Raw genomic sequence first — 24,360 nt, 5'->3', positions numbered from 1 at the left:
GGGAGGAAGCAACTTACCCTCCCTCTTCTCCTGCCTCCTCCTGGCTGAATGAGGGCCGGAAGCGGGGTGGCTGGAAGCAGGGGGCGGGGCTTCGTCATGTGCCCCGCCCCCGTACCTCACCCGGGGGAACTGCGATCCCCCCCGAAATGACCTCTGGGTAGGTGGGGAACATCTTTGCTAAGTTCCTACTGCCTTGCACCCATTCTTCAGGGAGGAAGAAAGCTGAGACAATATCCTATAGGCTAGTTACTTATTCCTTTTTTTTATTTTTATCTCCTTGATACTGTAACATCTCTTTGCGAGCTGACACTTTCTCATTTCAACTGCATTTTCTGTAGAATATTTGTTAGTTGAATAAAAGCCTTTTCCTAAAAAAAAAAAGTGCTTTGGACTGAACTGAATCCTAACCCACCCACCTGGGTGCTCAAATAACATACACACATCCTCCTCCTTGATGACTGAAGGCTTTAAGTGGATTTTGGGGGGTCGAAACCTTGAGTGGTGGCAGACTCTACTGGGTAACCCAAAGCTTACAAGGGGATTTGGGGAAGAAGGAGAATCCCAGAAGGGGCTGGGATTTTTGGCAAGTATGCACCCTGGCAAATTAGAGCAAATGACAGGAGGAAAGAGAGGAAGGGATCCTGAGAGTGATAGTAACTGTTTCAATCTAGTGATTACTTGGTATGTTTTTCCTGCTTGAGAATTCTTGACACTCATTATGCTCAGTTAACTTCCAACCTCAACCATTATCAGGAATTTTTATTTCACCTATCCAGAGTGGGGATGAAAAGTGAGTATGCAGAATCTACCTGCTACTTCCTTTCTTCAGCATATACTGCAGGATTCTGTGGAAGATGCCAATCTGCATGCTATTTAAGTCTCAAAATCCATCCTGACCCTGTTTAGGCGGAGAGCGTATTTTAGCTCGCCTGCGGAGCCAGATGGACCCAATGCGGCTCCAGATGACCCTGTGGGAACTGATGCTCCCTCGCGGCTCGTTAGATGAGCTTGTGGAGGACTGGCAGAGCAGGCTCTCCGCAGCCATCGACGAGATCGCTCCTCGGCGCCCTCTGAGCCCCCCCACTAGGCTTGCGCCCTGGTTTACCCAGGAGATGTGGCTTATGAAGCAGGAGCTGAGATGGCTAGACATACGGTGGCGCCGTGCTCGAGACGAAACCTCAAGAACATCTTATAGGACGTTTATGAGATCCTATGAGATGGCAGTCAAAGCTGCAAAGAGAGAGTTCTATGCGACTATGATTGCGTCTGCTAGCTCACGCCCAGCCCAATTGTTTAGAATGATTCGGTCCATAACAACTCTGCCTCAGGGCAGACCAAACGCTAGGGAATTGGATATCAGCTGCGAGGCATTTGTGAGCTTTTTCACAGATAAAGACTTGGAGCTTCGCTGCGACCTCCCCGCCACACTTGAGACAGTTAGCGAGCTCGAGGCCCCTTGCACGTCCTCGTTTTCGGTGTTGGATTCTTTCAGCCCGCTCGGCCTGGAGGAAGTCGACAGATTGCTTGCAGCTGTGCGCACAACCATGTGCAGACTTGATCCGTGCCCTTCCTGGCTTATTAAAGCTGGCCACGAAGGGTTCCGAGGTGCTCTCAGGGAAATTATCAACGTCCCTCTCTGAGGGGCAATTCCTGGGTGCAGTCAAGGAAGCGATGGTCCGCCCCCTTCTGAAAAAAACATCTCTGAATCTGGCCAAATTGGCCAAGTATCGGCCGGTTTCCAATTTGCCCTGTTTGGGCAAATTAATTGAGAGGGTGGTGGCGACACAGTTGCAGGGCTTTCTGGGTGACACTTCCATATTAGATCCCTTCCAGTCCGGCTTCTGCCCGGGACACGGGACGGAGACGGCACTGGTCGCTCTGATGGATGATCTCTGGAGGCAACTGGATCGGGGTGGTGTGGCGGTACTGCTGTTGCTAGATCTGTCGGCCGCGTTTGACATGGTCAACCATCAGCTGCTGACCCACCGCCTCGCCAACATGGGAATTCAGGGGCTGGCCCTGCAATGGCTTGCTTCCTTTCTCCAGGATCGGGGACAAAGGGTGGCGCTAGGGGAACAGCAGTCCAGGAGACACCCACTGGAGTGCCTCAAGGGGCAGTGCTGTCCCCGATGTTATTTAACATCTTTATGTGCCCCCTTGCCCAGATTGCCTGGAGGCATGGGCTGGGTTGTCATCAGTACGCTGATGATACCTAGCTCTATCTGATGTTGGACGGCCAGTCAGACTCCAGACCAGAAGATCTGGACCGGGCTTTGCAAGTGTAGTGATACAGTTGCCATTTGTCAAGATCTCATTCTGGGGGAAAAACATGGCAAAAGGATAAAAATATCAGCCTGAGAGATGGATGTGTTTCCATGTCACTGCTGAGTATCAGGCAGATCCTGTTGTGTATTTTAACTATGCAAGAATCAGTTATCTGAGACACTGCTATTACCTTAGATGGGTTGGGGCACAGACTGGTATGTCCAATCTCACGTAAGTTATCCGTTGCTTTTGTTCTTCTCTTTCAAAGTTGAGGAAATGCTTTCTGCATTGAGATCCCTTTTTGCATCCCAGATGAAATTGCTACATACCTTTCTATATTTCAAAGTTCATGGGAGACCAAATTATGAAAAATAAAAAGAATGTACTCTTTTCTGGGGGGATCTATAGAAGGGTCCAGCTACATTTGGGGGTACTGATCTAAGGTATGATCCACATGGGGTGGAAAATGGTCAGTAAAATCAATAAAAGTCCATTTTTTCATCTTGGTCAGTAATTTGTCAGTTTTTTTAAAAAAATGGTCAGTAAAGTCAGTATTTCTTTGATTTTTGTGAATGCAGTTTGTGTTTTTCTGTTTTCATTACTGCATTTTTGGGGAAACATGATGACTTCCCAGTGAGAAGACAGATTGTTTTCAGTTTAGTTATTAAGTACTTTAAGGACTTTGTTCCTAAGATTAAAATGATTTGGTGAAATCTTCCACAGAGTATACAAACATAACTAACCTCTTAAAACATGAGACAATGAAAGTAGAGGTGATGGATATTGTGGGATTCAACATGGCACAGCTCATGCTAGAAGGAGTTGAGAAAGCAATGGATAGAAGAGGACAAGGGAAAAAATGCTTGTGGATGCAGTGCAGAAAACTGATGAGAAACGAAAGAGTTTGTGAATAACTTTATTTATTTATTCAATTTATACCCTGCCCTCCCTGCCGGAGCAGGCTCAGGGCGGCTTACAAAGAGATTAAACATATAGGTAACAAATTATATACAATCTTAAAACAAATAATAAAACTCTACATTATCATAAAGTACTAGTAAGTGATCAAGTACTTATAAGAATGCTTACAGAAGGCAGAACCAATACTAGTGTTGTAATCAGATGATCTATATTGGTGGTTGGCTCATCTTGGGATCAACAACCTCAGATATGCAGATGATACCACTCTAATGGCTGAAAGTGAAGAGGATCTAAAGAGCCTCTTGCTCAGAGTAAAAGAGGAGAGCGCAAAAGTGGGCTTGAAGCTCAACATCAAAAAAACTAAGATCATGGCATCCGGCCCCATCACTCCTTGGCAAATAGAAGGGGAATTCGTGGAAGTAGTGACAGACTTCATGTTCCTGGGATCCCAAATCACCGCAGACTGTGACTGCAGCCATGAAATTAAAAGACGCCTGCTCCTTGGGAGGAAAGCGATGGCGAACCTAAACAGCATGATAAAAAGTAGAGACATCACCCTGCCAACAAAAGTCCGCATGGTCAAAGCAATGGTATTCCCAGTAGTCATGTATGGCTGCGAGAGTTGGACTATAAGGAAGGCCGAGCGCCGAAGAATAGATTCTTTTGAACTATGGTGCTGGAGAAGACTCTTGAGAGTTCCTTGGACTGCAAGGAGATCAAATCAGTCAATCCTCAAAGAAATCAACCCTGACTGTTCCCTGGAAGGCCAGATAATGAAACTGAAGCTCAAATACTTTGGCCACCAAATGAGAAGGGAGCACTCACTGGAGAAGACCCTGATGCTGGGAAAGATTGAAGGTCAAAGAAGACGGGGACGGCAAAGGATGAGATGGTTAGACAGTGTCATCGATGCAACGAACATGAAATTGAGCAAACTTCAGAGGATGGCGGAAGACAGGAAGGCCTGGCGGGATCTGGTCCATGGGGTCGCGAAGAGTCGGACTCGACTGTGCGACTGAACAACAACAACAAACCAGCACCTTGAAGCGAATCTATTGGCAGCCAGTGCAGTGCTTTCAGCACAGGCTGGATGTTGTCCGGAATAGGGAGGCCCATCAGAAGCCTGGCTGCAGCATTTTGTACTAGCTGTAGCTTCTGGATTTGGGTCAAGGGCAGCCCCATGTAGAGAGCATTACAGTTATCCAATCTCGAGGTGACCATCGCATGGATCATGGTCGCCAAGTCGTTGCATTCGAGGAAGAGAACCAACTGCCTAATCAGCCGGAGGTGGTAAAAGGCTGATTTGGCAGTGGCTGCTACCTGGGCCTCCACTGTTAGTGATGCATATAGGACCACTCACAAGCTCCTAACCTCCAGCGCTGGCACCAATGGCACCCCATTGAAGGTCGGAAGTAGGATCCCTACCCTTGGGCTGCCCTGGCTCAGGCACAGGATCTCCATCTTCATTGGATTCAGTTTCAGTTGGCTCAGTCTGAGCCAGCCAGCCATGGCTTGCAACGCCCGGTCCAAATCTTCTGGTTTGAAGTCAGACTGGCCGCCCAACAACAGATAGAGCTGGGTGTCATCAGCGTACTGATGATAACCCAGCCCATGCCTCCGGGCAATCTGGGCAAGGGGGTGCATATAGATGTTAAATAACATCGGGGACAGCACTGCCCCTTGAGGCACATCCGCATACTGGTGACATCCCAGCCCATGCCTCTGGGCAACCTGGGCAAGGGGGCGCATGTAGATGTTAAATAACATTGGGGACAGCACTGCCCCTTGGGGCACTCCACAAATCAGTGGGTGCCTTTGGGATAACTGCTCCCCTAGCGCCAACCTTTGTCCCCGACCCTGAAGGAAAGAAGCCAGCCATTCAAAGGCAGGCCCCTGTACTCCAGTGTCGGCGAGGCAGTGGATTAGTAACTAATGGTTGACTGTGCTGAACACCGCTGACAGGTCCAACAGCAACATCACTGCCAATCCACCCTGATCCAGATGCCTCCGGAGGTCATTCGTGAGGGCGACCAGAGCCATCTCCGTCCCGTGGCCTGGGTGGAAACTGGACTAGGAAGGATCTAGAATGGAAGTGTCATCCAAAAGCTCTGTAGCTGAATTGCCACAGTCCTCTCAATTATTTTGCCCAAATAGGGCAGATTGGAGACCGGCCGGTAATTAGCCAATTCGGCCAGAATCAGAGATAGCTTTTTCAGGAGGGGACGAACCACAGCTTCCTTGAGTGCCCTAGGGAACTGTCCCTCCAAGAGGGACTTGTTGATAATCTCCCTTAGGGCATCTCGAAACCCATCATGGCCAGCTTTAATTAGCCATGATGGGCACAGGTCAAGGCAGCACATGGTAGGGCATACAGTTAAGAGCAGTTTGTCAACTTCTTCCAGGCTGAGCAGACTGAAATAATCCATAACCTGACTAGAAGATGTGCATGGAGCCTCGAGTTCACTTACTGTCTCAACTGTGATGGGGAGGTTACATTGGAGTGACAGGACTTTATCTGCAAAGTAGCTCTCAAAGGCCTCACAGCCAGTGTCCAATTCCTTAACATTTGGTCTGCCTTGTTGCAGAACAGTCATAGACTGAATTATTCTAAATAATTGGGCTGGGCATGAGCTTGTATACGCAATCATGGCCGCATAATACTCTGACTGCGATCTCATAGGATAAATATCCTATAAGATGTTCTTGTGGCTTCATAACAGGCGCACTGCTACTGTCTCTCTAGCCATCTTAGCCTTCGCTTCATCAGCTGCAACTCCTGGGTAAACCAAGGAGCCAGCCTAAAGTGAGGGCACAGAGGGCGTCGGGGAGCGATCTCATTGATGGCTGCCAAGAGTCAGCTGTGCCAATCCTTCACAAGTTCATCTAACGAGCTGCCAGGGGGCGTCAGATCCTTCAGGGCCATTTGAAGCCACATAGGGTCCATTTGGCTCTGTGTGCGAGCTGAAATCTGCTCGCCGCCCAAACAGGGTTGGGGTGAAACATTCAGATGGGCCTTCAGGGCATGATGGTCTGACCATAGCACTGCTGGGGCAGTGACCCAGTCCACTGTGGCCCCTGCTACGAAGATCAGATCGAGCGTGTGTCCAGCCCAGTGAGTGGGAGTCATTACATATTGGGAGAGTCCCAACGCCACCATGGATTACACTAGGTCCATTGCCCGCATGGACATTGAAATCACGCAGGACAATCGGTCTAGGGTGTTCTAGTGCCCAGCCCGACACGGCCTCCACCAGGGATGGCAGGCTGCCGGCCGGTACTTTTTTTGTCAAAAAACCAAAGATAAAGTACAAGCAAAGACAAGTCTTACCTTACAGTAATTATGTTTTTTGTCATAATTATTACTTTGTTTGTTTTTAATATGTTTTTGCTGTTTTGCTGTTTTATTATCTGCAGTATGTGATTATTTTTAAAAGGGAAAATTTTTTGCCTTAAATTTTGTACAATAATGAAAACATTGTCCTCTATTCTTAAAAAAAAAATCAATAAAAAGGTGTTCAATCCTTTTATCTGGGTCACATCTAACTATGGGGATGGCTATGGGGATGGTGGAGGCCAAATAATAATTTTTAATGAAGTCCTAGTTTTACATTTAAAATGCTAGTTTATCAGTATGCTGACATTAAATTGTTCAGTAATTCGTCAGTTTTTTTGTCAGTATTTGGTCAGTTTTTTTGGAATTTTGGTCAGTAAAATCAGTATTTTTGACCCTCTGACTAGTTTCCACCACTGTCCACAGGTTACACTATGAGTATCAGAAGTAGTTTTTTCTGAACTGCACGATTCTTTCATTTATAGAAGTGTTTTTTAAGTTCTAAAAATGGGCCATGTGAGAACTCTGCTAATCATGAAATTAACATTAATTCTTCCCCCTCACAAAGCAAATTATTGTTATTTAAGATTTTTCATGGCTTACTAGAGAAAAATGTGGCTGTTTTTATCTGAGAATGATTTTTTTCTTCCTGTAGCTACTCCATTCGGATGTTTGAAAACAATTTCTTATGGACAGTACAGACTTTGAATCTAAAATGCTGTGTTTTTATTTAGGAGACAAAGAGAGGAGTTGCGAAGAATAGCTTTCTGCGTACTTACACAAAAGCTGAATTATTTTTCCAATGTCTTCTTAAAACGAAGAAGGTTCCATCATGTTTGCATTGAAGAGATGCCATGGAGAGCGCAGATGAACATTTATCTAGCAGTTGTCCATTTCATTTTGTTTAAAAAACGGATGGAAGAGCTCTATACCTTTGAAATGCATTCTTTACAAAATTTGAACAGGTAAAACAGTAATGTGTGTGATGTTTAGGTTTCCTAATGGCACACTCTACCAGAGCCCCAACAGCCTTTTGTAGTTCTTTCAGAAATATCCCACTTTCTGATTTCCTGGTCCCTCAAAGCTGGGGCTGCTGTACTTCAGAGGAAGTCCTGGTGCACAATTCAGAAGACTAATCAGGCAACTCTTGTAGTTTTTGTTGTGCCTTGCCTTACGTTACCTCTTATGACCATTACTTTTCACTCACCTGCTATATTGACCTGCAAGAGAGATGGAATTTGTTTAGTGTTTACCTATTTTTTCTTTGGGATTCTTGGGAACTAGAAGAGATTTTGAAGGAACAGAGGAAATGTGTGAGTGCCCTTAGCTTAGCAGAATGCATTTTTATACCTAGTCATTGGGCATGCCAGTTTTCTTTATGAGTACTGCTGCCATTTAAATGGTACTGGTGCTCAATATGGTTTGTGCAAATATCACTCATGATTGTGAATGAATAGACAGGGTCATGTTGAAATAATCCCATTTACAGTGAAGCAGCTTCCCTGTTCTATTATTTTCCTTTTTTCTTCATTTTATATTTATCTTGTATTGTCATTAACGGTGAACTTTACATACAGAAGTTTTAGTTGGATTTTGTATTGTATTGTCATTTTAAGTTTAGTCAAATTAATCAACTTTCATTTTGAATGTTAGTCCAGCACCTCTTTCTTTGTCATAAACCTGTTCACTAATATGCAGAAAACAGAGTTTCCTTTGTTACTTCTTGTGCATCACACTGATAGGCTTGTGCCTGCATACAGCTGCGATTTGTGAATGTCTAAAGTTGTCTTTTAGGTTGTTGGGGAAGTTCACCTTCCGGTTCAGACACAAATTTACACAGAGGCAACTTATAAAATATAAAGGGGGAAAAAAGTTTATTTGCAATTGCAAAGGAGAGCCTCCAACTATCAGGAGATTAAAGGAAGGTCTCTCTGAACAACTTGTGCCCTGATTCACCTAGATACTGCTGTCAGGAACTTTAGGCAGGTAATCCACACACCCAGGCTTCTTCAGAAGATAGGTGTTTATTATGGTAATGCAGAAATAAAGTACATGTATACAGCCCGTGTTAAGAATGACCTATAGTAAGATGGCCACTAACTTATAGAACATTCAAACTGCCCCCCCCCACCTGCAAAGCCAAAAAAGTTTCCCCGTGTGCGTGGGCCCTGCCAGCAAGCAAGCGATTTAGCGCCTAAAGTAGTTACGGTTCCCAGGCCTGGGGAATTACAGAAAAACATCTTCAAGGCCAATCTGCAGATAGTGAAGCGCTAGAAAGAGAAGCACTGAGAACGGGAGGGAGAGAATACTCCCCTCACATTCCAACACCATGACAGGGCTACCTGACAATTGCTCCTGTTATTGGGAGGATCAGCAGTCCTACTAGTATGACAGAGTACCTTCTGCATTCCTACAGGCACCAGGAGCCCTTTGTTTCAGTAAAGAAGGGAATGGCCAAAGGAACCCTTTGTTTCAGTAAAGAAGGGAATGGCCAAACTGTCCTTTCTCTGAGGTTCCCACCACAATACAGTGCTTCTTTGCATCGTCAATCACAAGACGGACCCTGGGGCAGTTTCCTTCCTGGATCTGATGTGCAGTAGGAACTGCATTAGTATAGAATCATAGAATCATAGAATGTTAGAGTTGGAAGGGACCTTACAGGTCATCTAGTCCAACCCCCTGCACTCTGCAGGAGCATAGCTGAAAGATAGCCCTACAACATATCCAAAAGATGGTCATCCAGCCTCTGCTTGGAAACGCTGAGTGAAGGAGCATCCACTACCTCCCGAGGCAGTCTGTTCCACTGCTCAACCACTCTTACAGTTAGGAAGTTTCTCCTGATATTTAGCCGGAAATGACTCCCTTGAAATTTCCACCCATTAGATCTAGTCTTGCAATCTGGAGCAAGAGAGAATAGATCCGCTCCATCCTCTACATGACAGCCCTTCAAATACTTGAAGACTGCAATCATATCCCCTCTAAGCATTCTCTTTCCTAGGCTAAACATACCCAACTCTTTCAACCTTTCCTCATAAGACTTGGATTCCAACCCTCTCACCATCCCGGTTGCCCTCTTCTGGACACGCTCAAGCTTGTCAACATCCTTCCTAAATGTGGTGCCCAAAACTGGACACAGTACTCCAGGTGAGGCCTGACCATAGCAGAATAGAGTGGTACTACCACCTCCTGTGATCTGGACACAATGCTTCTGTTAATGCATCCTAAGATTGCGTTAGCTTTCTTTGCAGTCACATCGCACTGCAGGCTCATGTTTAGCTTGTGATCAACCAGAACACCTAGATCCCTTTCACATGTGCTGCTGTCAAGCCAAGTTCCTCCCATTATATATCTGTGCCTTTGATTTTTTGTACCTAAGTGTAAGACTTTGCACTTCTCTCTATTGAAATCCATTTTATTTGTCTCAGTCCACTGTTCCAGTCGATCTAGATCATTTTGAATCCTGACTCTGTCTTCTTCAGAATTAGCAATCCCACCCAGCTTTGTGTCATCTGCAAATTTGATAAGCATCCTCACTATGTCTTCCTCCAGGTCATTTATAAAAACATTGAACAACACAGGGCCTAGGACTGAGCCCTGTGGCACTCCACTCGAGACTTCCCTCCATGTAGACACAGAGCCATTTATGAGCACTCGTTGGGTATGATTTTTCAACCAACCATGAATCCATCCAACGGTTGCACCATCCAGCCCACACTTAACCAGCTTATCCTCAAGGATATCATGAGAAACTTTGCCAAATGCTTTACTGAAATCTAGATACCCTATATCCACAGCATTGCCAGAGTCAACCATTTTAGTAATTCTGTCCAAAAAGGAGATAAGGTTGGTCTGGCATGACTTATTCTTGATAAACCCATGCTGGCTACTACCGATTAACTCATTCCGTTCAAGATGTTCACAGACAGAGCGTTTAATAATCTGCTCTAGAATTTTTCCAGGTATTGATGTCAAACTGACAGGCCTGTAATTTCCTGGGTCCGTCTTTTCTCCCTTCTTGAAGATTGGGACAACATTCACTCTTCTCCAGTTTTCTGGCACAACACCAGTACTCCAGGACATCTCAAAGATTAGAGCCAGAGGCTCTGAAATAACATCTGCAATTTCTTTTAGCACCCTGGGATGCAAGCCATCCAGCCCTGGAGATATGAAAGTATTTAAGGCAGCTAGATGCTCTCTAACCATTTCCTTACTTACTCTGGACTGGCAGTTCCTCCTTCGTTCATATGCCCTGCATTTTTCAGTTTGTATACAGCTCGCCTTATGGTTAAAGACCGACGCAAATTGAGAGTTGAGTAATTCCGCTTTGCCTTCATCCCTTATTAAGGCTTGACCGTCTTCCCCTAGCAATGAGCTTACTCCATCCCTGTTCTTCTTTTTGCTTCGAACATAGGCCTCAGCTCCATCTGCGCTTTAGCCTTTCTGACACCATCCCTACAGATTCGAGTGTGCTTCTTGTACTCACCCTCAATAATTTGACCCTCCTTCCATTTCCTGTACATATCCCTTTTTAGTCTCAGCTCTTCAGAGAGTCCCTTGTTCAGCCACCTTGGCTTCATTACCCATCTCCCACCTTTCTTTCTTACCGGAACAGTTTGCGATTGTGCCTTAAGCATTTCATTTTTCAGCATCACCCATCCTTCCTGTGCAGATTTCCCCCTCAGCATTTCCAGCCACAGGATCCTACCTGATATTTCTCTGAGTTTTTTGAAATCTGCTTTCCTGAAGTCCAGGATACGAGTCCTACTATGTCCTGGTTTCACATCCTTCTCTATGTCAAATTCCAAGCTGACATGGTCACTATTCCCCAAGGATCCCACAATGTTCACTTTATCAACCAGTTCTTCCCTGTTAGGATTAAATCTAGGATAGCAGATTCTCTGGTTCCCACCTCCACCTTCTGAGAGATGAAGTCCGCAAGACTATTCAAGAATCTGCAGGATGCCCCACGTCTAGCAGAGTTAGATTTCCAGCAAATATCTGGATAGTTGAAATCTCCCATAACCACAACATCCTGCCTCTGTGTAAGTTTAGCAAGCGGTTGTACAAATGCATCATCCAGTTCCTCTGGTTGGTTCAGAGGTCTGTAGTATACCCCCACAACAATATCCCCTTCTTTTCCCCCTCACTCTGTCCTTACCCACACACTTTCAACAGGGCAACTCTCGAAATCCTGAATGTCAGTGCAAATGTATTCATTCTTGACATATAGTGCCACCCTGCCTCCTTGGTACCAACACCATAAGCTACTGTGTCCCACACTCTATGAGAATGCAGCTTCTGGACTTCCAGTTGATGGCAGCACGCTTGCGGACTCACCTCCCAGACCTCCCGGGGGTGTCTCCGTGCTCCGGCGGAAGGAGGGGGCGAGCAGGCTCGTAACCCCCCCAGGGGCCCGGTGAAGGGACCCTGGCCAAGGAGCTTTGAGGAGGTAGCCTCTTCAATGGCGGAATGCCAGAGAATCGAGGCTCTTCCTTGCTCCAGTGGTTCTTCCAGCCGAGAGACCGAATGGTACAAGTGAAGCTAGCCAGGTCAAGCACAGGAGATCGGGCATTAAAAATGATGAAAGAAGCATGGTCGGAAGGCCAGTTATGAACGTGAGTCAATTGCGAAACGAATTTTGAAAGAAAAAGTGCTTCCTACCCTATTCAGCGGAACGAGAAAGGCGAGCGGGGGGGATGCCTCCCACGCGTATAAACTGTGAGCGAAGGGGGGGAGCAGAAGAAAAACGCGAGCGGAATTGCCCAGAAGTACTTACCCAAAGAAGCTAAGCAGTTAAGCGCATATTCAGAGACTTCAGAAACTTTTCGAAAGTAAACAAATGGGAAAAAGATAGTGGGGAAGAGGGACAAAGACAAAGAAAGACTGTTGAAAATGAAACTAGAGTCTCCAAAGCCGGAAACGACCAGTGAGACGGCAAAGGCTGTAGCGGAGTTCATGCGCCCTCTGCTGGAACAGCTGAATACATTTAAAGAGCAGATCCAAGTGGTCACACAGAGTATAACTGCACAGCAAACCCAAATAACAGATTTGATCCAAGTAATGAAGCAAGATGCTGAAAAAGTGAAGGAAGTAGCTGAAACAACACAGAAAATGAAGAAGAAAGTGCAGAAATTGGAAAAGACAACTTTGGAAGGCCGGATGCTCCAAGTACAAATGGATAAGGCCAACATGGTCCTGCTCTTCCAGGGGATGCCGGAAAATAGAGGAGAGAATCTTAAAGAACTTATGAGCGAGCTATTTGCCCCAGTAACAGAAATAAAAGCGGAACTGTTACTCAACGACATGGATGTGGCCTATAGGTCATATTCAGGATATATAAAGAAAAATAATCTGCCTGGGGAAATTGTAGCAAGATTCTTGAAGAGGCATGTCAGGGATGCTATCCTGAAAGCAGTAGTGGCAACACCCTTGAAGGCAGGGGAGAATGCTGTTAGAACGCTAAAGGATATTCCATTTGAAGTAAGACAACACAGATAGAAATACCAAGAACTTGTGTTCTTTCTCCAAACAATTGGATATAAATGGCTATTTCCAGAAGGAGTAACATTCAAGATCAAAGAGAAGAAGGAAAAGATTGACTCTGTGCTGAAAGCTCAAGAATTTCTAAAAGAGCAGCTGGGAAGGCCGGAGGACAGGAAAAAAGAAGAGAATGGCAGGTCCAGCGGAGAGCTTGAAACTGGTTCTTCGGGTGAGGACTCTTTGTCTGAGCAGGGGACAGCAGCCCCGAAGAGTCCCTATAAGCTGCGGAAGAGAAGGGGGAAGAAGAAGTAAAGGCTGAAAGACTCTGAATGGTGCCTTTGAGAACTTTGGTTTTTGGGGATGATTGGGGGTACTGTTATTGGGCAGTTAAATACAAACGGGGAGGGTAAAAGGTTTTAAATGTTTGACTCAGTTTATAAAAAAGAGCAAGGATGAAAGACTTGATGTAACTAAGCTTGTTGGAGGATCTCCTCTCTTGGGTTTTTAGATAGTAGTGGGTTCTTTACTTTCTCCTGTATGTGTAGTTTTCCCCTCCCCTCTTTCTGTTGTAGTTTTTTGTAGTGATAAAAAATAAAAATAAAAAAATCCCCTCCGGTGGCTTCAAAAAGAAAGAAAGAGAGAATGCAGCTTCTGAGGCTTTTATGCCTGCTGCAGTGGTGACTTTACCCTGCCGTGCCTACTTCTCAGTCAACACCTCTAGTTCAGAATCACCACCAATTACCTTTGCTGCTACTCCACCTGTGAGATTTCCTTTGGTGTCCTTGAGGTCCTCCTCCCTGGCCAATTGAATTTTCACCTACACATTAAGATTTGCACCAACAATCTCTTTACACCTGTGCACGTTTAGATGTTGTTCAAACAGATGGTCTGTATGGCAGCTGCATTGGGCCTTCATGTAATACAACAGATTCCTCAGCTGTCAGAGCTTGTATTTTAACATCTTAAATCCAAAACCAGTAAATCAGCCATACTCTCTGTGCTTCTAGTCTATCTAGCAAGGAGTTCCTGGGTTAAACTAGCCTCAAGTGCACCAACTTGTAAACAGATTGAGAGTCTTTATTGGATATTGCAAGAAGAGTGTGATTTTCTCTGTTCCCATCCTCCCCAAATTCTATCATGGTGGAAGTGGCACAAGCACGAAACCCAGCACCAACAGATCAAGAGTGAAGGAAGTCTGATGGTTTTGTTTGGAAGGTTTGGAAGGTGTATACAGTAGAGCCCTTTCAAAATAGCCAGTTACCAGGCATGTATGACCATAGAAGCTGTTTCTATACGAAAAGGTTTCTTTCAGCACTGGGATGGTACAGTCCCTGAATTCCACCCCTAATAGTAGCCTGGCTAATGCATTTTGGATGAGCTGAAATTTCCAGACAGTTTTCAAAGGTAGCCCCACATATGATACTTGGCCCTAACTAGGGAGATAATGTTTTTTTCCAGAGAGGTTTAGCTGCTGGATTTTGCAAATAATTAAACTGTTATGAATTGACTTGTAAACAATTCCCATGGAAGGTAAACATTTAATTCTACCTGAGTTGTGTCAGCATCCTCTGCTTTTTGCAGAGGGATCCTCCTTCCCAAGTTGCAGAGCAGCTACCTGGCTCAGCTGGCTACCTATGTCAGACATTATGTTGTCTATGCATAAGCTGGAGCAGATGCTTCCTTTCTACAAGGTCTGTTTCACTCTCCTTTCAACTACCCTCCAGGTAGCACAGCTTTCTATTCTGTACCCATCAGTGTGATGCAAAGAGACCACAAGGAAGAAACAAAAGTGTGTTTACCTGTATCTCATATTCTATGAGTGGTCATCTGTGCATTCACTCAGCCTGCCCACCTTCCCTGTAACTGGTGCCTTTAATTTGCTGTGGCATACTCCTACGCTCTTGAAGGAACAGAGCAGGAAAGCACAGTTTCCCTTTGCTGGGCCTACCTGGTTTGGACTGTATCTCTGTGGGGAGGATATTTTCATACCCATAACCTAGCTGTAGAAGTTTCTGAATTGTAGCTCTGCATATACAGAAAGCCTATTAGTGTGAATGCAAAAATGTCCACTCAAAATGATTGCATGTAAGCAACCTGTTTGGTAGCCTCACTGGCAGCCTAGGTTTCTTTCCCTTGTCTAATTGGTAGGCCCATTGTATCTGTGATAAGTTTTGTTGGAAAGAACTTCACTTGTTGCTAGACCATCCCTAGATAATGAGAAGCGTGGTTGCCTGGAAGCCTGGACTGAGTTCTTTAGTTGATATATATAATGGAAATGCTTGGAGTTTTCTAGGGAGAAAACCGGAATGGCTGACTTCCTGCTTTGTCTCCAAGCTGGAAAAGCCACATGGCTTAGGCCATTATCTAGGAACAAAGAACCATATTTGTAAGAAAACTGTGTATCTTGACTGTATATCTGATTTAGCCCCAGTTAGTGTAGAAATGCTATACTTTTTGCCATTTTGTAAGGTTTTTTTTTAACCTTTTTAAATGTTAAGTAAAATCTGATTTGTCTTCTATAATAAAATCTTTTACTTTGGCCTTCCCAAAACAATTAAAATTGCATTCTAATATTTCTTGTACTGATCCATAAGCTTTTTGAGGAAAGAAATGATTTGTCAGTCTCCAGAAGGCAGAGCTCATGTGGGATAGAGTTCCACAACTGTGGAACCATCACTACAACTGACAAGGCCCCTTCCAAGTTATGGCTAGGCTTACCTCTGATGAAACTGGCCTATAAAACAAGACTTCCTTGGAGGATCTGACAGAAGGAGGAATTCAATTAAGTATGCAAGCCAAGACCCAAGCCAGTTAAGGCTTTAAAGATCAAAATCTGTATTAAAGTACTTGGAGAATAATTACAGTCCAATCTTGGTTTTATTTAAGTATGCATTTCTTTTCTCTTTCTGTTTTTAAATTTATTGTTTCATTCTTCAGGTATGGAGTTCTAGACCCTGAAAAATTCTCCTTAAACAGTTCAGGCACCATAGTGGTGTGGGCAGCAATACAGGAAGAAAAAAAGGTTAAAAGCTCTCCAGTTGTAAAAGGTTCGCCATCAGGAAAATTCAGGAAAAAAACTGGTAAGAGATCTAAATGAGAAAAGGTATTGTATTTACACTCTTGCTTTATTTCATCGCCTATTTAAAACATACTAAATTTCTTTTCTAAAAGCTTCAGGGCAGGTAGAAGTATATCTTTTGAAGAAGAAGAAGAAGAGATTGGATTTATACCCCGCCCTTCACTTGGAGTCTCAGAGCGGCTTACAAACTCCTCTCCCTTCCCCTCCCCACAACAGACACCCTGTGAGGTGGGTGGGGCTGAGAGAACTCTGACACAAACTGCTCTTTTTCAAGGACAGCTGTGCCAGAGCTTGTGACTGACCCAAGGTCACATCAGCAGGTGCAAGTGGAGGAGTAGGGAATCAAACCTGGGTCTCCCAGATTAGAGTCCGCACACTTAACCACTACACCAAACTGGAATTCTTTTAAAAGGTTTCAGGATTTGGACATGTTGGAACAGGGCCGGCTTAGTCTGGACTCAAACTCAGCTCCAAAGGAGCACTTGGTCCACTATGCTTCTTGTCTATCTCAGCCCTTGCTCATTGTGCTCTGTATCCCGTCCTGTTTCAAAACCTGGGCTTTCATTTGAATCCATTCAGTTCTGATAACTTGCCATATAGTCTGAGCTCTGTCCACTGCTACTTCTGGATTTATCTTTCTGTTTTTAAATCTTTTGTATCAGAAAAGCCTGATGCTTTTGCTAATGCATTCCATGTTGGTTTTCTCCTTCCAAAGGTCTGAGTATTTCTGGTTCTTGATCCTTGCCTGTAGTTCCTTATTTCATTAACTTCATCTGTCTGAATTTTTCGTTTTTGTTCTGCTTGCTTGCTTTGTAGATTTTACCCAATGTTTGCCTTTCCTCATTGCTTTTGGACCATTGGCACGCTCTGGAGACTCTGTGGTGTCATATCGGGGGCAGTTTTTTTAAAAAATATGATAGGCGTTTATAGACAAACCTTTAATCAGGGTGGGAAAGGACCTAATGGGTCATTCCTGCCCTATGAAACTACTCCTACGAGTGGTAGTCTCCTCTTAATAAAACTCCCACAGAAATATTTCCCACCATCTCTCTCAAGAGATTCTTCCTTTTTGAACTGTTAGGTTTTTTCTTACCTAACTCGTAACCAAAGTGTTCCTAAGCTTAGTAGATTGAATGAGCAGTTTTACTCCATCGTCTGATCCAGAGAACCTCATAAATATATGGAAGTGATCTACATATATTCTCCCCTCCTCCACTTGAAGCAAGTTCAGGCTACGGAACAAATAATTCCTTTTTGCCATTTTTCTCTGAATCCTTTCCAACTGGTCAGCATCCCTCCTTGGCTGTGGTGTTTCATGGTTGAAAATAGTTCCCCAAATGATTTTTTTCTCATGTCTAATTCAACAAAAAATGAGTTTTTCATGTCTTGGGAACATTGCTTCACATTAATGACTCATTCAGTTTGATTCTGTAGTACCAGCATCATTCTCAGATATTCTGCTGCATATCCATTTAATTGTATTTGTGTGTACCTAGTTCTTTCTTTGTTTATACAGTCTTTGCTGAACACATCTCTTTAGTTTTATTGCCCAGTCGATGAACTGTGAATGAGGATGGGAAAGGCTAAGGGTAACAAAATAAAAGGGATTTCCTAGTATTGGTTTGCTGCCATTAGGTTTGTGATTGAAAGTATTTTGTTATGGAGTATGGATGAAGGAAGTTGCATTTGATGCCAGTGATCTGTTATTCTTTAATTTATTGCAGATGATACTAAATTGGGAGGGGTATTTGTTATTTAGTTTAAAGATTTTGGACACTGAGGGAATAGCAGAGGTTTAGCAACTTTGTTAGAGCTCTTCTGGGCTGCAGGTATATGAAAATGTCTGCTAAATTCCTTAGAGTACATCTGTATCTCAGAACAAAGAACCTGTGCAACTGATTATAGATAATACTGTACGTTGATCTATTTGTTTATTGTTTGACTGTGCACAGTTCCATAGCTATACAGTCATTTTGTATCCAGGCATTAGTATATGCTCTAAAACAATTCAGTTTTTTCAGAAAATTCATTTGAAAGGGGAATGGATTTTATATTTAAACATGATTCATCCTGAACCCTGGCTACCATAATGCCTGCAGATAGGTTATTTAGTTCAAGTTAGCTTTCCTAGGTTTTATTTTTTTATTAATAGCATTTCACTGTATGCAATGCTCAGCTGGCCCCTGCAAACGTTTCCACAGTCGTGCAGTTTTATGGCATGCAATGAATAGTGCCCTATTGAATCTCTTTGGATAGCTAATCAGAGATTAGTTCTTCCATACTACACCATTCCTACTGCAGCATGATCAATTTGCTTTTGTAGCTATTTCTCAGTCTTGTACCCAAGTTCTTGTCTATTGCCAGCTGCTTTGGTCTAGAAATCCAGTTTTTCAGGTCAAGCATAGTGGCCACAACCATTGAGTAACCAGAAATGGTAGAACTTTTCATGACGGCTTCATTATAATTCATTCTGGCCTTTTTGTTTGTCTAAGAGCACTTGTATCATTCTGGACCCTAAGAAATAATGCCCTGGATATTCTGTTGTGATATTGCTCAAACCAAGTCAGGACTTCCTTGCTCTTCTTTGCTCAGACACACTTGACCCTACTTCCCCCACCTCCAGCCCTGGTCCTTCCTTGCCTGCTTCTGACCCTACATTACAGAGTGCTTCCTTGGACACTGATTCCAGCTCAAGCCTACTTGACCACAGTGTTTGTCTCACCCCTGAAAGTGATGCCATGATGGATCCCACCAATCCGACCCAGTTGTCACCTTCTGTCACAGATACAGGTGGGTTACTATATGCTGGCCAGGCACCTGAGTTCTTGATTGGATGAAGAGGATATTTCAAGTTAAGGGGGTGGGCCATCGCCAGTAACGAATCCCAGATGTTTACTTTGAATGCAATATATTTACAGATTTCTGGTATTTCTTACTTGTTTACTTCATTATTTATAAGAGATTAATCAAACTTTTCCTCCTGCCAGCTTAGATCGTAAGGGAAGGGGTGGGCAGTTTCCCTCAAAATACTCCATTGATTCTTCGCCTCCCCAAGAGATGACTAGTGATCAGATTAGCAATCCAGGTTCTAACTGTGATACAAGTCTCAGGCATTGGATGTGGCTGGGGAACAAACAGCTGCAGATGAAATGTCAGTGCCCGTAGTCCATGAGCAAAGGTGCATGATGGGGTGAGGCTAAGGCAGGACATGATAAACTGAGGAATAGACAGATGGGCTAAAACAGAAGGCAGATGGGAAATTTGTTGTTTTAAAGATACTAAGAATCAAATACCTCCCATTGGTGGTGCATTTTTGAGACCAAAGAAGAGCTGCAGATGTGACAATTATGTAGGAGAAAGTAGAAGGTAGTTGTTTTATCCCCATAATTTGCTGACTTCATTGCTAGGAGAGTTGTAGGAGATTTCTGTTCACTGTCTACAGGAACACCTCCAGACTCTTCAGTATTCTGTGTTCAAATGCAGCCATATCCCACAGTGGTTTGTGCTGGTCACAAACTGTATTAATAAAGTACTTACATACCCCACAGGTATTGCATATGTAAAGTATATAGTGACGCCAGTTATCCTAAAATCAAGCAAGCAATTGATTTTGCATTGTCAAAAATCATTACTCAGTTTATTCCGTCCAAACTTGGCCTATAGATTGAAGGTTTCATTATTTACTTCAAATCTAACAGGATACCTACTTGTAGATTTCCAGGATTTTTTGTAGTATATTAATTTTATATTTAGTCAAAATGGCATCATTTTCTTGAATATAAATTGATTGACATCACTGTGAACTAGAAAGATTGCTCTTCATGGTGGTGTGATGCACCTATGCAGATCCAATCAGAGAACCTGAACCAGGGCCGTAGCTAACAACTTTTTGCTCGGGGGGCCCAGGTTTTTTTCAGGGGGCCCACCAATGTTCCCTCTAAGCTGTGGAGTTTTGTGAGCAAAACTTCTACTTTGTGAGCTACTGCCATTAAAGTTGTGAGTGAGCGATTTGGCTACTGCATTAAATTGGTTTGCTCTGTACTGTAGCCATCCTTCCTGAACCAAGACAAAAAGGTGTGAGCTAGAGGCTAAAAAACTATGAGCTAGCTCCCCCCCCCCCGAGAAAACCAAGCCCAGATATGAGCACCCTATTAACCAACTTATGGTGGGGTTTTCAGGGCAAGAGAAATTCAGAGGTGGTTTCCCATGGCCTGCCTCTGCACAGAAATTCAAGAGCAAAGGGGGGTGGGGGGGTTAACTCCACTTGACTGCTGTTGCCGCCGCCCCCTCCCCTTTTAGTTGTTCTCCTTTAACACCCAGCCTGCTGAAGAGTTCTGGTGGACTTACGGTTGCCAACTCCGGGTTGGGAAAGTTCCGGAGACTCAGGGGCGGAGCCCGGGGCTGGGGAAGGTGGGATTGGGGGAACGCAGCGAGTTCAGCAAAGATGGGATCCCCCCGCAGAATCCCCCCCTCTGAAGCGGGAGCGGCCGTCTTTTCGGGGGGGGTGTGCTTGCGTGTGCGTGCGCGCGCACCACTGCCTGCCTCTGCGCCCTGGACTTCCTTGGGGGAAGGAGTCTCCCTGTAGCCGGGGGCGGGTCATCACTCCGGGAAGTCCCCAGGCCCCGCCGCCGGGTTGGCACCGCTCCAGCCCCGGCCCTGCTCGGTGTCTTGGGGAAGGTTGGCTACCGGAGCTGCTGTTTCCCGGTCCGCGCGGCAGAGTCCAGCCCCTCCCTTGGACTTCAGCCGGGTGCTCCTTCCTTCCTTCCCGGCCCTTACCCAGCGTTGCAGAGCGGACGCGGCCCCCCGCTCGCCCGGAGGCCTCCAGGAGGCGCAGGTCGCCAAAGCGCCGCGGGGAGCCCCATGCCGCGCCCAGCCCCGCCAGCCCCGTGCCAACGACCAGCACCCGCGGGCCGCCGCCGCCTCCTCCTCTGACCACCTCCATGGCTCGGCCGCCGCGCACCGCCTCTTGCGCGCGGCGGGAGGAGCCAAGGCGCTGCCTCTGCCCGGGGAGCCGCCCGCCGGAGCAGCTGGACGGGGCTGCCCACGGACGGGTCCGGCCCACCACCAATGCTACCTCTGTGGAATGCCGGAGAAGGAGGCGGCGGTGGCGGCAACCACAACCCGCACACCGCGCTGATGTTGGAGGGTGGCGGCGGCGGGGGGAGAAGGAGGAGAGGATGGGGAGGGGGCCCGCAAGCCCCGCAAGGGGGCCGGGCCCCTAGGGCCCCACGCAGGCTACGGGCCTGACCTGAACTGATACTTTTTCAGCTTCGCCTGCACAAAATGTTTAACAGTAGAGTTCTCCTGGATTTATCTCATTAAAGTATGATTAACTACCTTTAATTCTGATAATACAAAAGAATAATGGGTTTGGTTTGGTTCTTTGAATGTAACCAGCAAACCAGACAGAGCAACTTCAGAAATTTTTATCTTATAGTTAATGCTACAATACTGTGAAAATAAGTGCTAAAATTATCAAAGTACCTACCATTGCTTTCTAGCAAGTAATAGTTTTAAAAGCAAATCAGTTTTCAGCTGTTTCTCTTCTTTTAGGGATTATCATAAAGTCCAAATTACCCACCAAGTAATCTCACCTATTCTCCTTGTGAGACTTACATGCAGAGAAATCTGATTTGCTTGTCACAGGTGTGCACATTTATAGAAATCCATTCTTATCTTATCCCTAACCTTGTCTATCATAATGTGATATTTTTACAATAACTGATTGGTTTGCAACTAATAAGAGATAAGCAACATGAATGCTGATTAGCTAAAAAACTATGAACACACACATGAAGCTGCCTTATACTGAACCAGACCCTTGGTCCATGAAGGTCAGTACTGTCTACTCAGACCATTAGCGGCTCTCCAGGATCTTATTCAGAGGTCTTTCACATCTCCTATTGCCTGATCCTTTTAACTAGAGATGCCAGGGATAGAACCTGGGACCTTCTGCATGCCAAGCACATGCTCTACTGAGTCACAGCCCCTCCCTCTATTATCTAGATAACTGATTGGTTCTTAACTAGATAAGCAACATATGAGCTAATCTGCAGATGCATATGAGATACATCTGGTAAAGCAAGATAAGAAGGCCAATCTGAACCTTTAGCCTACTTTTTTGGTCACTAGTTCAACTAACTGTCTAACATGAAAATATTTGAAGCAAACAGAATTCATGGACAATTAAAAAGTGCTTGAGCTCTTGACCAATTTGCAGACTCAGCAAGAAAAGGTTTAGTGATATCATAGCTACTGCTGCCTCACCATACTGTTACATCACCATATGCAAATATTTTTGATCTTTTGTTCAGTTGCAGTAGATATTGAAAATACTATTAGTGATTCAGTATCTTTAAGGACTTGCTTTTAAAACAACCAGTAATAATTTTCTCTTTGGTTTGGGATCCAGATGAGGCTTCTGAGTATAGCATTAAGTTGAATGAAAAACATCCTCGATGCCAATCAACAAGTGAAAAAAGGAGTAGCACAGTCAAGGAACGTGAACGAGCTCTAGCTTTTGCTGCTATGCTAGATCACTTTAATAAGCTATTTCTGCATCTCAGAAGAGCTGTGGTAATGTCTTCTTGAATTAATTTAATGCTTGTACTCTATCAGATTAAAAAACAGTCTCCACCAATTTTGGATGTTAATGCCTGTCACAAACCCGCCTTGGTTCCCAGCTGTCTTTGTCTGCCCCCACTCCACCCTTCCTCTTGGGGTTCAGCCTTGTGCTCTGTGTTGGCTGAGAATCACGAGCTCTGTTGTTTTAACTTTCCCCATAACAAAGGGCTCCCCCACTCAGTATAGGCTGCTACTAGCAAAAGGAATTTTTTTTGTGTATGTGTTTTGTGAGGGTGAAAAGACATGTGTGGGCATGTGGATAAGCTTGTATTATTCTAAAAGCACGTTTATCCTGTCCTAACAATGTCAAAATTAGTTTCATATCTTTCTAGTACATATTACATACCAACTTATCTCCCAGAGTAATGTGCAAAACAAAATGTATTCTTCTAACTCCACAGGAGTTTTTACCTCAAATCAGAGATTGGGGAGAGTTCTGCAAGTGCTCATCATATATTTTTTAGAGACTTTTCCTTTTCTTCCCCATTCTTCCATCACCCCTAAGAGTCACTTTTGGATCGTCAGGTGTAGGATAAGACAAGGCTGTAGCCCTTCAGAGAAGAGAATGGAGAGATTGAAGCATTAGTTTTAACTCTTCTCCCATTTATCAATGGAGAAGAGTGCTGGTTAGAACAGAACGAACCATCACACACTTTCTTACATTTGTTGAATAAGTGTTGGGACAAGAGGGAATCCTGTTAAAACTACAGAAACCATTTTAACCAGTCCATTCTGTAGGTATAATGTAATATCAGCAACCATGGTTATTTGGTCCTTATACCATTACTCAACCATGAAACGCACGGTCATAGCATTCATCAGAGAATGATAACCTCCAATTGTGGTACCAGACCTACCACCAGCTCCTTCAGTTCCTCTTTCCTGCTGTAATGAAGTTCAAAAGGCTTATCTGTGTAAACTAGTCCCATGGTTCCCCACTGTCAGGACAATTCCGCATGGGGGAATGGTATCACATCCTAAAAAGACACTCCAAAGTATGGTCACTTCATTCATTAAACTACTAGCAGAACAGTATGTTAAAAGTTTTTCCCAAATCTTATAATTGGCCTATGAACCCCTTAGCTGATCAGATACAGGCTGACAAGTTCCACGTTCCCATTCAAAATTAAACTAGTGGAATAATCTGATACCAGCTTGAATTATTCCATATAAAGAGACCCCAGAGCCATTGATTCCTGGGGAATTGGATCCTGGGACTTGTCCCCAGTGGGGATATTATTTATTTTTACAGCACCTGTATCCTGCTTTTCTCCTCAAAGTGATCCAAAGCAGCTCACAGAAAAAATAATTAAATTAATAACTTAATAACAAGTGACTAAATTAACAAATTAAAAAACAAATTAACAAATTAAACAAACAGAATTAAAAAACCCTGGGCTTGGTGTTCATTGATAAGTCTGCCTAATACAGGTCCTAGGTTGTGAAGAGCCCTTTGACTTTTGCCCTTTGGCTCCCGACTGGGCTTTAGAAGAGACAGATTGACTTGATCCAGATGAAATTCCACTGCTGCTGCACCAGCTACCCCCTCCTTGAAGGAAAGGGAAGGCACTTTAAACTGCCTTCCCTTGGCTTGCCCGGGGGCCCCACAGCTGCGGGGAGCCCGGGCAAGCCAGCCCTTGGCCAGGCCCGGGAAGGCAAC

At 44.5% G+C, this 24,360-nt stretch overlaps 1 protein-coding gene across 1 annotated transcript in view; it reads left to right on the top strand.

The window, feature by feature from the left end:
• The window catches only part of CFAP54 (cilia and flagella associated 54), a 219,965-nt gene that overhangs the window by 101,630 nt on the left and 93,975 nt on the right, over nucleotides 1–24,360 (top strand). The window contains exons 32-34 of the mRNA XM_015416272.1: nucleotides 7,252–7,482; nucleotides 15,935–16,077; nucleotides 22,489–22,652. Coding sequence (XP_015271758.1) covers nucleotides 7,252–7,482; nucleotides 15,935–16,077; nucleotides 22,489–22,652 — 538 coding nt within the window. The remainder of the gene's footprint in view (nucleotides 1–7,251; nucleotides 7,483–15,934; nucleotides 16,078–22,488; nucleotides 22,653–24,360) is intronic.

The sequence above is a fragment of the Gekko japonicus genome, unplaced genomic scaffold, assembly GCF_001447785.1.
Source record: "Gekko japonicus isolate JY-2015 unplaced genomic scaffold, Gekko_japonicus_V1.1 scaffold648, whole genome shotgun sequence".
NCBI lineage: Eukaryota > Metazoa > Chordata > Lepidosauria > Squamata > Gekkonidae > Gekko > Gekko japonicus.
Note: the sequence above shows the minus strand (reverse complement) of the source record. Positions and strands in the feature narration are given on the sequence as shown.